Source organism: Argentina anserina, chromosome 5 (assembly GCF_933775445.1).
Source record: "Argentina anserina chromosome 5, drPotAnse1.1, whole genome shotgun sequence".
NCBI lineage: Eukaryota > Viridiplantae > Streptophyta > Magnoliopsida > Rosales > Rosaceae > Argentina > Argentina anserina.
This window is the reverse complement of record NC_065876.1, coordinates 17,827,401-17,843,873: the sequence shown is the minus strand read 5'-3', so window position 1 is coordinate 17,843,873 and position 16,473 is coordinate 17,827,401. Positions and strand designations below refer to the sequence as shown.

At 36.3% G+C, this 16,473-nt stretch overlaps 2 protein-coding genes across 3 annotated transcripts; one reads left to right on the top strand and one right to left on the bottom strand.

Moving 5' to 3' along the window:
- The first annotated feature begins 2,187 nt into the window (after window positions 1-2,187).
- On the top strand, window positions 2,188-7,667 carry LOC126794350 (uncharacterized). 2 transcript variants are annotated; one of them, XM_050521045.1, is made up of 8 exons: window positions 2,188-2,339; window positions 3,259-3,327; window positions 3,959-4,072; window positions 4,379-4,461; window positions 4,588-4,663; window positions 6,472-6,657; window positions 6,855-6,983; window positions 7,342-7,667. In XM_050521045.1, exons 1-8 carry the CDS (start codon window positions 2,259-2,261, stop codon window positions 7,510-7,512), a joined length of 909 nt encoding a protein of 302 aa, XP_050377002.1. In that variant the 5' UTR covers window positions 2,188-2,258; the 3' UTR covers window positions 7,513-7,667. The 2 variants fall into 2 exon arrangements, with proteins under 2 accessions (XP_050377002.1, XP_050377001.1); XM_050521044.1 differs by lacking the exons at window positions 2,188-2,339; window positions 3,259-3,327 and having other exon boundaries at window positions 3,786-4,072.
- Window positions 7,668-9,176: 1,509 nt separating this feature from the next.
- On the bottom strand, window positions 9,177-12,889 carry LOC126794345 (protein NRT1/ PTR FAMILY 4.3-like). Its single transcript, XM_050521034.1, has 5 exons — window positions 12,508-12,889; window positions 11,656-11,873; window positions 10,821-11,273; window positions 10,382-10,524; window positions 9,177-10,232 (listed from the first exon to the last, which is right to left on the bottom strand). The coding sequence occupies exons 1-5, from the start codon at window positions 12,698-12,700 to the stop codon at window positions 9,344-9,346; spliced, it is 1,896 nt and encodes a 631-aa protein (XP_050376991.1). The 5' UTR covers window positions 12,701-12,889; the 3' UTR covers window positions 9,177-9,343.
- Between the last annotated feature and the right edge of the window lie 3,584 nt (window positions 12,890-16,473).

Here is a 16,473-nt window from a genome sequence, read left to right as displayed (position 1 = left end):
CGTCAATGGTGAAGAGGTAATAGATTATGGTTCCTACCTGTGTGGCCGACTCCTTTCCAAGAAGCCAATTGCACTTCCATCACTCTTGGCGGCGGTCTCCAATATTTAGGGACTAAAGAAAAGGGTGCTCATCCGGCAAGATTAGGAGGATGTGCTTGTCTTTCAATTCAAAGAGGTGGAATAATCGGGTTCCACCAAAGGTCCATGGTTTTATAATAACTCCATCCTTTTATTAGCTGATTATGATGGCATCACTGCTGTTAGCACGATGCCTTTGCATCATTTGGAGGTTTGGGTGGCTATCAAGGGTTTGAGTATTGCTCTAAGGAATGATAAAGCTTTGACTCGTATCAGAATGCCTATGGGAGAGTTTGTTCGATTTGATTCGGTGGCTTAGCATTGGAAGGAGTTGATCCAGCGGGTTCATGTGCGGCACGATGTTCGCTAAAGAGTTTTGCCAAAAAGGATGTTTGAGTTTTCTCCAAGTGTGTCGGTGGTGGTGGCGCTTAATTATGAGAAGTGCCACGACGTATGGGTGTTTTGGTCTTGGCGATGGCATATGTGATGGAGTGGTGGCAATGTCTATGGAGGTTTTGGTGCCGACCCTAATACCGATGAGTGAGGTCCCCCCGCTGACAATGGAGGATGGGCTGAATCTAGGTGAGAGAGGGTTGACGGTGGTTGGTGAACTAGAGGTGGGATCAGTGGATGCGGTCGAGATGGCTGAAGCGACTAATCCAAAAAAGGGATCCTTAGCCACTCCAGTTTTTTCGGCATATAGTATGGGTGGGTCAACCCTTTTGAATTATGGGTTGACTTGGGCTAGGCTGGGTTCTTCTGGGACTTTGATGGAGGGACAAATGGAGACTGGGGTTGGGCTAAATGGGTTTGCTGGTGAGCTTGTTGTTCTTCCCACTCTACAACATGGGCCAGTCACTGAGAGTTATGCTGGGCATTTTGCCCTTGAAGATGTTCCAGTGCGGTTTGAGAAGGGCACACCCATTGTCACCAAACCTTAGGCTCATAACTAATGGTTTGTGGAGGTGTCGATTGAGTTATTTGCTCTAAGCTGATTCTGATGGAGACACCAAGAAGAGGAGATTACATCCTCCAGGAAAGAAGAACAATAATCCTCCCGAAGATAAGAAGGAGCAGGTTGTGATTCCTAGTCTGATTTTTTCTCGTGCTTCGGTTCACCCTACTATTTAAGGCAAAGACAAAATCAAGAGTGTTTTTTAGAATAATATCCTTCAATATGCTATTTAGTAGTAGTTGTATGATTAATAATTCTAGGAGTTTTTTAGAATAATATCCTTCAATTTTTAGAATAACAAGATGTGAACTCTCACGTTATGACTTCACATCTTTATTCTACAACATACATCTATTTTCTATTGAAGCATATTATATTCTAGGAGTTGAATCAAATTCTATTTAACCTTTGGTGTAATAGAATTGTAGAGTGTCAGGTTGAAACATCGTATTTCTTATTTTTCTACTGTGTTGCACTTTTTTCTGTTTTCTTGTGTCTTATATATCTATTAGTAGTCTAATGCTACATGTGCGAGAGTACTAGAAAATTTGAAAATAATGATCATTTCACTCTATAACTCACCCATTGCCCACATATTTCATTGTCATTTCATTTTGTTTCACTTTCTTTAGTCGTTCACGTAATCATCAAATGTTAATCAATTTTATGAAAACCAATATGTATTAATCAATCTATATGAGATTGTTATTTTAATTTGAAATGATTAAATCTCAGATTAGAGCAGAAAAAAAGATTAGATTGAAGATTGGATCAATATATTTTATTTTATTGAAACATAAGATGAGAATGAAAAAATAAAAAAATAAAATAAAATGAGGTGTATATAGAAATTAAAGGAGTAAATTTGGAAAATTTAGGGAAAAAATGATGATGGATGTTTAGATAGTAATTAAAGAATTGTAATTAGATTCACTCTTTCTTAAAAAAATAAAAATAAAAGAGTAACTTGTACTTTTTTTTGTTTTGTTTTAACTTGTACTTCTTCTAATAGTTACTTTTGGAATTAAAAAAAGACTAAAGGACGTAGAAACATCTACTTTCTAAAAACAAATTGAGAGGTCCAAAAATAAATTTTTAATATAAAAAGATTTATTTAGGTCTTCCTTCACTCTTTTTGCCTTCTTCCTGTGAAACCTTCTTCTTCTTCCGAAGGCTAAAAATCTCGACTAATTTCAATCTCTGAAGACCAGAAAACAAAAAAGGAATGGAAGGCGAAGGATCAGAAGAGCTAACCATGGAAGAGCTCTCGTCCAATCTCTCCCTTTACAAAGAAGAGCTTGACAAGGTTAATCTTCTTCTTCCAATCTTGTTTTCCGATTTTTATTTTTAGCGTCATAATTATGTTATGGTTAGGGGTTTCGCAATTCATCTAGGGTTTTCCTTAATGCACCACAATACATTTAGAATTGGCTTCCAAGATATAATCGGGCATCTAATCTATTTCGATGCCTGTGTTATCATTCTGTGAACGAAGCTACTGACTTTCTCGTATCTGTATCAAGTACATGTGAGGTAGTAGTAGTGCCGATTTCGTTGTGCCAAATGTTTTCAATTGTAAAGATTTGTTCTTGTGATTACTGGCGATTCTCATCACTTTATCGTATCATCACTTGATGAATTGGAATACACGACCGCCGCCAGACTAGTGCCTAGTGATTTTAGAACACTGCACATATGCTATTAGCAGCCAATTATTATAAGGGTTGACATCTGCTCAATTCGCATTGGATACCGGGATTGGGAAGTTCTATCCACTTGTCTTCTTTAGTCTTTAACGGAAGTGAACTGTATTCCTCATCGGTGAAATGTCTGCATGCTGTTAAGATGAGGAAATGTAGGAATAAAGAATCGCGCAGTTGAGCTAAGTGAACTGAATTGCAAATTAACTTTTATAAAGTTAGAAATCTTTACTGAAGGCGCTAGGCAATATATCTATGCATGTAGCCGTCCATTGCTTTGATGACTCTGATATGGATTATGTAATTTCAACTTATCAGTTCCATGACATTGAACATGCTCTGTGTCTTATTGGTGTGTTAAAGTGAATTTTGGTTGCAAAGTTTTGTCCCTTAAAATTAACTTTGAATGAGCAGGTGTCGTGTGTTCATAATCTATATCTCACAATTACATACTACGGGCTGCAAAGTCAGTCTATATATTTTATTTTATGCCTGCCTAATGACTTCCTCTGTCATCTGTATCAGGTTAAGGAGATTTTAGCTCATGACCCTGGAAACTCTGACTGTGTTGAAATGGAAAGAGATCTCCTTGAGGTAGTTATTTTTTTGTGCAGCATTTTTTGAACCTCTGTGTAATAATGCATTAACGTTGTATCATAATGTTCTATCTATTTCTTAAACAAAAAAAAACTTCTTTATTTAAATTTGAGTTAGTTGTGTAGATGTCTTGATTTTAGTGTTATTGCAAAAATAGTCAACATCTTCTCTGGCCTTTAGGGACAAGTGCAGTTACTATAATATGGGTAGGTTTCATTACAATATCATTCTTCTTTTATTTCTTCCTTCTCTCTTTTGAAGGAATCAACGTGTTGCTCAAACTAGCAACACCAAATAACTGCTCTGGCAGCTCTCGAGGTTTGTTTTCATTAAAGGATTGAATAAGGTGAGGATGGTTTATGCACTCAAGAAAACTGTAGATATTCTTAGAATAAGAAAAATAAGGATATTTTTAGTCAAGATGCATGTTACTTCTCTTTCATTCATTTGCAGGTCTGCTATGTGTGGCGTTGGTCAAATTGTCTTTCTCTGTCATCTGGTTTCGAATGTTCACACTGAGACTCTTAAGTTTGAATTTGACATCAATGTGTTTTTTTTTGATGATGTTGACAATCATATGCATGTATTTGTTCAAATTCTGGTCTGGACTAAATTTTTGATAATGCAGCTGATAGCCGTGACAGAAGAAGTACTTTCCAAGCGAAATCAGAATTTCAGATTAGAAATTGGAACAACTGGAAGTGCATCTCCTAGTTTTCTGCAGTCTAAGAAGAATGAGAGTGTAAGCTCATCTATTTCATCTTTGTTTTTGCCTTTTTGGGAAAGTTTTATGGTGAAATTTTATTTGTGTTTGCTTAGGGTCTGCTGGGATTCTTTATGATAAAACAGAACCTATTTGTATTCTATTTGGCTGTGTTTGGGACCTGCAAATAATATAAAAGGGTATTTTTGTAGACAATGAAGCATTGAACAGTGATTTTTAGTAACCATGACAAGTACACTAATTGTACTGTAATAAATTTTTGCTGCGATTGGACCTTCTGCTCTTTCTGTTGTAGGTATAGACACATTTTATTTTCTTATGTAGGATACAGGAAGTGTTTCGGATTATCATGACAAATTTGCTCCTGGAACAAAAGTTCAAGCTGTTTGGAGTGAAGATGGAGAGTGGTATGTGAGAAAAAACAAATCAAGTTTTCCGATTTCACTCTTTTGTTATAGTAGACTTACAAATTTCCAGATTTGTTTTACCATTTTTCTTCTCCTTTGTCCGTGCTTGATCAGTTGAATGTACAGGTATGACGCAACAATCAATTCTCTTACTCCAAATGGGTATTATGTTACATATGATGGCTGGGGGAATAAAGAAGAGGTACGTTTTCTTAGATAACTGAATTATAATGCTTTTAAGTTGGCTCTGCATCCTTATCCTAATTATATTCATTCTGAGGCCACATTTTAAAATACATATATATGAGCCACATGTCCTTCCTTAAGCTATCCATGATTACAGACTTGGAATAAGTATTATTATTAATTAACTGTAGAGGATTTAAGGCAGGGGCGGATATGCGCTTGCGGAAAGGGGTGTAAGCATAATTCGACCAAACATGTTTGAAATCTTTCATTTGAGATAAGTTATAATTAGACTTTAATGCAATTAAATTTGAATAACATTTAACCTGTTTAAATAACTTGATTGTTCGAACTTCATCTGTTTGCTCTTTGCCCCTCTCGTTTATTTTTGTCTTTCTTTTGATTTTCATAAATCTCCTATAGAAAGTGACATATACTTAGTGCTCTGAATTTTTATATATATAATTGCTATAGAGCTTATAACTTCAAGGAGACTAGGAGAGTATAAGAAAGCTTTCTTCCAAAACCAGGTGAAAACAAGTTAAGGAAAATTTCTGGATCCGCCACTGGTTTAAGGCATGGAATTTTTTTTTTAATCATGGAAATGACATTATGTATTACTTGCAATGCACTGGCACAACTATAAAAAAGTGTCTCTACATGATCATATGTAAAGGTTTCTTCTCAGAATGCTCTTTTCTTTTCTCTTTTTCTTTTTAACTTATGTATATCAGTATATGTATCGTCATTCACTAGAATCGGTAATTTTGTTCATAGGAAAATGATCCTGATTTATTTGAAATTGTCAGTTTGCTGTCATTTTTCTTTTCATGGGCTATTCAAATTGAGATCTCAAAACTGATTTCAAAAACTCAATTGCCTTTCATTTAAAAGTGGCATACCCTTGACCCTTGAAGTGGAATATATTCCACTACGTAATTGGCATGTGACAAAAAATGGTTGATTTGAGTGGAAATTTTAAGAAGATAAAACATTGTGCAAATTGGAAGTATCTGCCAAATTAGGAATGCACACTAGCAGATACTGTTGGTCAAAAAGGCCAATACTATCGCAGATTACGAAAAAACCCTCCTCTTTTGACTCTGCTAGCGTGCTGCTAATTGCATTACAATGTGATGGTTGTGTAATGCATTGCATTCCATTTATGTGGGCTGCCATGACACCTATCGCAACTTCTAACTTGTCTGGCACTGCAGTATCACTTTAGTGGATTGTATCCGTAATGATTTTGTTATTAGAAGGGAATTTACCATCGTCTTGTTGAATGAATTTTGCAACTTGAAATGCTTCATTACAAGTTAAGGGAAAAAAATCTGAAGAATGATGAGAATGCATTGCCTCTGGGTTGGTCTTGGTATATGACACAACATTCATAAGTTCCCTCTGGTTGCTTATTTATTGTCCTGTACAAAGATGCAATGGCATATAGGCCCCACCTTTTGAGTCTTTGACAAGGTTGATGGAATTGTCTCCATCAATTCTGATATTCTGATCTATGATTACATAATTTTGTTTAATTGAATCTGTTACCTGCAAACAGGAAGTTCAAATTATTCAAATTGTATAGCATATATCTGGTCTATAATGAGTTTCAACTAACAAGCCAATAACTTTTTTATTGGTTCTTGAAAGTTTTATCACCTAGAATCAGTAGAATGCAGTTGTCTGGCTATTATTCCAAAGTTGTGGATCCGTTTATACTGTTCATACAAATGTATGATCACATACATCCCTTAGCGTGGTTAATTTACTCCTTTTATGTTCAAATATTACATGTTGTAAATGTTATTCACCACCTCTCAGGTGGATCCAGCAAATGTAAGACCAATTCAAGAAGGAGCTGTCAATGCATTGTTGGAAGCCGAAAGAGTTGCTGAAGCTACTAAACAAGCAATCAAAAGGAAAATTGCACAAGCTGGTTCTGTTGACTTCCAGTCGCGGAGTTTACCGGCAAAGCTTCGTATAGAACCAGATGATCCTGAGGATGTGGTAATTTGTCCGTCTCTAACATTGTATATAATAAAGTGAAGTGTGGTGTGTTAATGGTAGCTAGTTTGTAGGGTGTTTAGATTATACTGTATTCTGATCCATCATTTTCTATTTTACCAAAAGTTATGTACAAAATTTAACATTATTCTTCTGACTTTTCTTTTTGTACTGATGCTTGCTAATTACAAAATCTGCAGAAAATTGCCAAACGCAAGAAGATACATGCTTTTAAGTCGAAAGTGAGGATGGAGCAGCTGGAAATCAATCAGAACAAGCGTCAAAATGCTTGGCAGCAATTCCAAACTACCAAAGGAAAGACAAAGAAGGTATGCATGTATTTATGGACTCCATTGAGCATGCAAGTTTGCCCAGATCCTTACTATTTTACATTTATTCACAGTTACTGTTCTTTTTATTTTTCTTGGAGAAATCACAGTACCGTTTGAAAATAAAAGGGTAGAGATACACAACTATATTTGCTTAATGCTTATATTGTATTGTGGCAAGTCTGTTGCTTCAGGTCTCCAGTTTAGTATATAACTAAAAATATTAAACCTGCGATGCTTATTATCTATTTTGACGAACATAAAAAAAAGAAATACGAGGTGAAAAGAATACCTTTATGCATATTCTAGATTTGTAACTTTATGCACATTCTGGAATTATAACTTGTTAAATTTTCAGACTGGTTATTTATCTACACGCAAGCGGGAGAGCATCTTCAAGTCTCCAGATGATCCTTTTGGAAAGGTTGGGGTTACCGGTAGTGGGAAGGGTTTGACAGACTTTCAGAAGAGGGAAAAGCATTTGCATCTCAAAGGGGGAACAGCTGAGAATGATGATGAGGCTTCTTAGCTCCAAATCAATCCCCTTTCCAAGTCAAAAGCACCATTCTGAACTTGGCTCAAAACCTGTGGTAGTATTTAAACCTGTAATGTTCTTATGAATGATGTCGATGACTACTGTTGCTGTAATAGCTCGCTTCTTATTGAATCATATTCTCGTTGGTATGTGTTCCTCTCTTTAAATGAATGAATAGTTCCCTAGCGCCAGAGATGTGTAATTCTCTAGGGAGTTAGATGGAGTATCTGGTTTCCTTGCTGAGACCATCTTTGTTGGTAATGCAACGCCGAATGGCAGAACAGTCGGAAACTGAACCTGTTATATCCAGGTTATGGCGGAATAGGTTAGAGAAAGAGAGCTAGGATATGATTATGGTTTAGTTATGCCATAGTAGATTGTCAAATATTTTTACCAATGTGATAATTAGATCCATGACGGATAAAATCACAAATGATGAATAGGGACTGGCCACCTTCAAACATGTCGATCTTTTGGCCAACAACGAATGAATCATTCATTCAAGTAAAATTTTCATTAAACCAACAAGGGATACCAAGGGCCCCTATACATGGGCACCATCCAACATGAAAAGTTCAAAAACATGTTTGAGACATGTCTCATTTCAGAAAGGTTTTATGATTGACTTAACAACACCAAAATGGGAACAAACTTCGCTGCTTCCTGTAGTATGCTTTCTAATTGATTGCCCATATATGCATGCATCAAATTTCTAATTGGATGATGCTAAAATTTCTCTGAAGAGCAAAGGACCCCCTCCTGAATTCAAAAAGTAACACATATACATCATGGATCCCTATCTAACCCATCACTTTGCTATTCATTCCCTTTTTGACATTCAAAACCATAAAGCCAGCCAGCCAGCCACAAACCTCCTCCACCCTTTTGTTAATTATTATCATCTAACAATTTACTCTTTTTTTTATTTGTGCTGGGACAATTTACTCATCAAAGTTTTTGGAAAGCCTAGCTAGTTCGATAAAGTTCGATCATCTCCATCTGTTTTTGTTGTATGTCTAGTGCAGTTAAATCAGATCAAGAATGTTTTATGTTTATTTAATTTTCAGATAGGCACCCATTCTTGACATTCAAAACCATAAAGCCAGCCAGCCAGCCACAAACCTCCTCCGCCCTTTTGTTAATTATTATAAGCTAACAATTTACTCATCAAAGTTCTTGGAAAGCCTAGCTAGTTCGATAAAGTTCGATCATCTCCATCTGTTTTTTGTTGTATGTCTAGTCCAGTTAAATCAGATCAAGAATGTTTTATGTTTATTTAATTTTCAGATAGGCACCCATTCTCAACCCTTATTGTCGAGGACCATCAACTTTCGGCACCTCACCTATGTGGTGCGGTTACTTTGAAAAAATTAGTGTGCGCAAAGCAAACCTATGCTCTAGCTAGATATATTAGCATCGGATAATATCATAAGATTTCAGTCCTATTCTGTTGGCCCTTCAGTAATGATTAGCATGGACAGATTTCATACTCAGAGGTGGAATTTTTGGATTAGGGAGTAATTTTTTTAACAATATAAGAAACTAGCTCATCTACCCTTCATATTCCTTTCTCTGGTTATTCATTCATGCTGCTTAATCATGCACCTAGGCATATATATATATATATATATATATATCTCGAGGAGTCTTAAATAATGTGCATATACCAAAATAGCAATCGAGGATTTGGGAGGGTCTTATACAACATGCATGTCGTAGGCATGTGTTCTGTACATTGACGGAGAGCCTCAATATAGAAGCCCTTCACTAAATCCCCTTTATAATTCACATTTATAATCTTAGAACACCATATTCATTGTTTAGGTTATGGTAGATTATGAGCATGATTCGCAGTGGCAGCAGCAGCAGTAGTGCCATATCTGTAATGGTCTTGTTGAGATGATGAGGAAGATGGAGTACTGTGAGAGTACCACTTAGCCCAGAACAGATAGTTGAGGAAGTTGAGGAAGCTAAGTCCTGCTAGCAACCAGTAGAAAAGGTCCAATCTGTCCCTGTTCAGATCATTGTCACTAAGCCAACCCCCGGTTGATGAAGATGAAGAGGTGATCTTATTCACCAGAGAGACCAACAGTGAACTTAAATAAAACCCGAATGAATACGAGCAATATGTCACTGCGGTTAGAAATGCTTGCATCCGCCCTTTCAAGGATTGCTTGTAGAAGAACTCAATGAGGCCGACTGCCGTTAACATTTCCGATAACCCAAAGATCAAGAACTGCGGCGTGATCCAGAAAATCGACAATGTCTTGTTGGACATAACAGCTGCTTCCCTTCGCTTCTGCTCCATTACAGCAGCTGAGATCATGGAAAACGTGGCAAAGAACAGGCCAGCTCCTATTCTTTGTAATGGGGAGACTCCTGATTCTTGGCCGGTGAGCTTTCTTGCGAAAGGGACAAAGAAAGTGTCGTAGACAGGAACAAGGAAAATGAGGATGATGTACGGGATGGCCTGGAGTGAGGCCGGAGGGATATGGAAAGATTTGGTGAGTTGGGTATCCATAGCACTTCCTTGTTGGACTGAGAAAGTTTGGAGCTGAGCCAAAATGGTATTGAAAACAATTGTGGAAGCAAAGATTGGAATCACTGAGAGAAGGATCTTCACTTGCTGCACTTGTGTCACTGTGCACAATCTCCATGGACTTTCCTTTGTGTTTGTGCCATCTTCCATCTTAATGCACGCCTTGTCCAAGAACCTGATGCATATATTTATTATTGTCAATATAGTCGAATATGCATGGTAATAAGAATCTGAAATAAACTAGAATCAGACGAAGAGCTGTGTTTATAACTATTATAGCTGTGAAAATCATTGTTCTTTCGTATGTTTCTTAATCGTATCCACCTGAACTTTCCAGAATGAAGAACAGGGTCAATGTCAGAAGAGAGAGCGGAGTTGTCATTTAGCACATTGATTTGGCTTCCATGAAGCAAGTGAGGATTGGATGGACACACTTGCTTTCTCTTCAGTATTGCAGCCACAAAAACCTGAAATAAACGAAATTAGACACGATATGAATATATGATCATGCATGCATGAGTCAGCAGACATGAATAGTATGTTCATTATTTTGTCTAGTACTTGTAAGAAGATGATTATGTTATTCAAGTAATTCAACAACCCATGTTAAATATATTCGTGAGCAAACAAAATTGCTTACCTACACATGTAGAGCAAATAGTAGAAACCAATTATATACAAACTATACTATTTATGTTAATTAATTCACACAAGAATAGTTGCATTCCTGTTGGGAAATGAAGTAATTAATTAAAAATCTTACTTGAGCAATGGGGGTGAAAATGCCTCTTTGAGGTGGCTTGTTTCTGTAATAGAGGGTACCGGAGACCAAGCAGATGAGTCCCACAGCCATGACAGCCGCAGAGATACCGAAGCCAACATCCATCCCCGAATGAGTTTGGACCCAAACGAGAAGCGTGAGAGCGATGAGTTCTCCGACGGAGAAGGCGAAATAAGCAGCATTGAAGTAGGAGGAAAGTTTCTTGGATTGTTTAGGGTTATCTGCAGGGTTAAACTGATCAGCTCCATGAGCAATCATGTTGGGCTTAACACAACCACTCCCTAATGCCACCAAGTAGAGAGCTATGAAGAAGATCAATGACTTGAACCCTTTTGCTTCTTCACAGTATTCTCCAACAGCTGTGTTGTTGTTGTTGGTGCATGGTGGTGGCTTAAGCTGCGAAAGATGAGCTTGGACTGACAGTAATATAAAACCCTGCAAATGTTAACATGCACGAACATTTATTGACCTCCCGTACTTGATCTACTTAAACACTTGAAAACCAAAAACTAATCCCTAATAGCTAGGGTTTAGGGCTATGATTGATCAATAATATATAGTCATGCTGCTGTGGTAGGCAGACGAAGTCGTCACATATGTAACTATATATATGGTTATATACTAATGTTTAAGTACAAGTCCGTGACCGAAATACTATATGGTACTCGATCGATCTACCAACAAATACAAAAAATAATAGTGCTAGTCAAGAACGTTGAACGTTTACAAAAAAATGGTGTTACTATCTTCGTCGCTAAAACCGAGAGAGAGAGAGAGAGAGAGAGAGAGAGAGAGAGAGAGAGAGAGAGAGAGGTACCGAAAGTTCGACAAAGCCAAAGATAAGCATGGTCCAGAAGCAGCCGAGATAAGAATCGGAGAGGTAGCCACCAACAAGGGCCAAGAGAAAGACGGTTCCAATGAAGTTTGTCACTATGTTTGCAGACTTGGATAATGAGAAATGCATCTCATTTATCACATATGTTATCAGGTTGTTCCCAACAGCCGCTATTGCCATTATCTCAAATGATTGAAGCCCTGAAATTTATATCACACCAACCAATTACCTACGTCAATTACCAACACCATATATATAATTTTACGTGAACTAAAACGTCGAAACATTTAATAAAGGGTACGTATAAGATGGTTGTAGTGTATTACTCAAAAAAAGATGGTTGTAGTTTCCATAGGGTCCAAATCTGATATTGCATTGACATGCATGTCTATTATACATTTAGGGTTTTGTAAGCATATACACAAATAGCGAATCAGCTAGCTAGTAGAAATATATGTAATAAGGTAATATGAACTCTTAAATTCGTAATGCACCAATTAAGAAAATCATTCTTTCGGGTGTCGTTGCTTTGGTAAGTAGGAACCCGAACGGTATATTCCGGCAAAGCTTCAAAGTGACGACCCCACGTCCGAACATAAAGTTGGATGTAGGAGTGAGTTAATCCTTTGATTGTGATCGGAATAATTGTCGTCAAAACCCCAAAACAAAACGACAAAAAAGGCAAACAAAACCAAAGAGAAACAAGATCGATCGAAGCTATATATAGCTAGCTAAAACAAAAGGCAAGAGGATTAAATTTTCGTAATTTATGTAGATATATACACCATGATATTATCTGGATATATAGAAAGCGAAGGGTGTATGCATACGTACCAAGAACAAAGGAAGCAGCTTTCATTCCACCATGCTTGGCGGGATTAGAAGGTCTGCCTCTCCAATCCACAGTGACGACTACCTCTTCACCACCCATTAACTCATGATGATGACAATGATTATCATTCATGCTGCTCTCCTGACTCTCAACCTTAAGATTATTACTCTGCAGTCTCCTATCTTCTGCTGCCATTTCTGTCTGATATGACGTACCAAAAGCTTAGCAATTCAAGCTAGCTAGTTAGCTTTATACAGCTCTTCAAACAGGTATAATTAAGTGTAGAACTAATTAACCTTAGAGCTATGGGAGAGAGCCAGATAGGGAAAGGGATAAGGACATGTGAAGGAGGAGGCCCTAGCCTGTTTCTTGTTGCTCTCTCTCTCTCTCTCTCTCTCTCTCTCTCTCTCTCTCTCTGTGATATCGATATTGCTGAAGTTGAGGGGAGGGGATCTGAATTTATAGGCAATCTACTATCCTTATTGAGTGAGATTTGTAGACGCAGAAAAGAAGAAGAAAGAAAGTTTTAAATCCACACGCATTATAACCACGTGGATCACACTTGCACCAGGCCTTTGATCGATTTTAGTTGTGTGCTATACCAGAAGTTGCAAATCCATTTCGGCTATTCATACTTTCCTCCCCACCACTGCTTGTGGTCAACTAATTATCAAATTAACAAGTATTGGACTACTCGAGGATGTGCAGCTACAGTCTTGATGTTTTTATGCTCCAGCGGCAAGAGTTGACGTGTTGAGCTGCCTGTATATGTTTCAATGTTTGGCCCATTTCATAAAGCTTTATTAGGTTGAGACAAGAATTGCAGAAGCATCTTGTGGAGTAGGAAAGGACAAAACTTATACATCTGAAGAAATAATTCTTCGCATTACATGCATCAAATTGTTACTGACTTATGTTTTAAACTTGGAACGAAAGAGGCAGTCGAATATTATATATAGACCAATAGACCATGGTTTAAACTTTTAGACCTTTGATCGAAATAAGGTCAATGAGTGTACTTTAGAATAAGAACTTCTTCACCATACATATTATAATTGAGAAATTCCATTTATGCTTTCTTCAGAGCAGCTTACTATCCATGATTAGTGTTTAGATGCTCAAAATATATATATGTTTCCAGTTTTCCCTTCCTTGTTATATAAGGTCCTCATGCATGTACGTGTTCCAAGGTAGCAAGTTAGCAACTGTCTATTCGCATGGCATAATTGCGTTCCGGTTTATCGAAACGTATCGTAGACTCGTACTTGCGATGAGTACTCTGTGATGACACTCCTTTTCAACGAGCATCTTCTTAGGTTGCATGTTAATACAACGTTAGTAAGAATAACTGGTTAGATTTTAATCTTGAACAACTAACTAATATGAGTTTCTGCAACTATAGATAAACGGAATTGGATTTATATTAGCGTTTTTGCATCATTATTGAATTACAATTTCAACTTCACCATTCTCATCCATGTGTCTCGTACATGCGATCTGCATGTTTTTTTTTTCGTTATTTAAAATGCCAAATGACTTCTAGAAATCCTGAAAATTGAGCAAAAAATGAGTAAGGAAAAAATGGGATATGCATGTTGTGTCTCGTACCTTTGTGTTTCTCGCACTTGAGCAAACAATGTTGCTGCAGTTCGATTAGGTCAGGTAACCTCAATACTTAAATTTCAGTCGGGCCTTGCAAGAAAATAAAATGTTAATTAGAGTTTGAGTGGGGGGAACTGTACGTAGATCGCATATTACTGTTCTTCGATCTTAGAGTGAAGTATGAGAGCTCATTTCTCTCCTCCCATTGTTTGAGCCTATAGGCCATGCAACACTTGGAACTAACACATAGGTCTGCCAGCAAAGGAGGCAAAGTCAATCGTGAAATTCATGTCTTCCGTAGAGGCCGGTATATGCAAAAAAGTGGGAGACCAAGTGGAGACACACAACATATATTTTTCTGGGTGGATCCCAACTCACCACACACATTTACAATATTTGGTGTTCATCATCTAGTTTATTTACTTCACATTTCATATCCTTTGATATCATTCCATATTGGATGGAAATGTCTTTGTGTTTTCTTCTTCCAAATCATATGTCAACAGACCAAAATTAGTAAAGCATATATAGAACATTATCAATTAGTGTTCGTAATCCTCAATTATGTTCTTAATTTTATATATCTGTCAAGATATTAGAGAACTAGAAGTGATGAGGAAATCGGTTCATATGTAGTTTTTAACTTATAAAATCCAGCCCCCACTTTGCAGTCAAAGAATCTAATCCATTCTCGTGCCAAGTATAAAAGTGGCTAGTTTTATAAGCAAGCAATTTTCTGCCGACTACCATTATCCATTTAGATCGATCAGCTTGGTTGGGGTGTCCTAGAAATTTTGCGTTGTAGTTTTTCCGTTTTCGATTTCATTCAAAACAAATGTGGATCATGTAAATTCATGATGGTTGTATTCCATGTTTTTATTTTCTAGTACCAAGAACGATCACTCGGAGTCCACCACGTGTCCGTGTCCAAAAAAATTTATATATACCGTGTCTACGTATCAAATCGTGTCAAATACAGACACTCGTGTCTGTGTCCGTGCTACTTAGATCACTCCCTAGCTTTCTCATCATTTTCAAGAGAAAATATAAAATTGTGGTGGATGGTTTTGCTTCGCTTGTTCTGTCTTTCTTTCTCTCATTGTTGGCTCCATTGCCATGACAAATTTTATATACACTACCCAAACCTCTTAATACACCACTATTTTAATTTCTAATTATAATATTTTACTAAATACACAACCGTACATGATCTATCCTTAATCATAATTTATTTTATTATTTGATATTTCAAAATCTAATTTTACTCATTTCACCCATTTCTTTTCACCAAATTATCCTTCTACATATACAATTAAGAAGTTACTTTTGTTAATTAAAATATTTCATTTAATATTTTAATATATGGTAATTCTCAAAATTTCCTAATCTAATCTACTTCCGTTATCTTATTACAATCTCAAACAATTTTAATGTTTTTTTAACAAACAAACAAACAAACAATTTCCATGTTTTTTTTTAAAAACAAACAACAATTTCCATGTTTGTCTTTTCCGATTTATCTTTAGAGATATGATGTTAACATTTGTGACTAACGAAGAAAAGTTTTATTCTTTCTATTTGTTCTTGGTATTGTACATATTTTGATGATTATCATGAAGCTAACGTAATAATTTGGTGAGATGGATAGCAAATCAATGATGATGGGAAATAAAAAAGAAAAAGCAAAAAGACCAATGAAGTATTTAGTATTAATCATTTTATACTTGGTTAATATAGTTTTTTAATAATTAGAACATATGTCAGGTGAACAAAGAACATGATAGGGTGACAATAGCCACACCCTTATCCAAAGTTCTCATACCAGACGTTCCATTATAATAGGAGTCATCTTAAATTCCCTTGCAATTTTAAATTAATTTGTTTCCAAATCAATTTTGTTTTTTGTATGTTAATTTGTATTATATTTTCATAATTTGTGATATATGGTTGTTTTCGTCTTTTCACATAACTACAAAATCTCTTTTAATTCAAAAATATTAGAGATGTGTATTAAGAGGTTTTGGGAGTGTATATAAAATTTCTCCATTGCCACACATGAAGAGTTTCTAATCAGAATATTAAAATAAAAATAAAGTGAAGACTTTTAAATAAACAGTTGTTGGATGACATGCATATTGAAACTTGAAAATAAATACAAAACTTCATACTCATTTTAACCGTTCATATGAACTCCCTTGGTCCTCATGACCACATTGGAAGCTAAATGTGTGTTAAAATATCTGGTTGGTTTTTCAACTCTGTAAATTCATATTGTGCTTTTCAACTGTGCATATATATGTCATTAAGTCAACCAAGATCCACTCATTTTGATTCAATTTAAGTCAGCAGTAGCAGGAACTTAGACA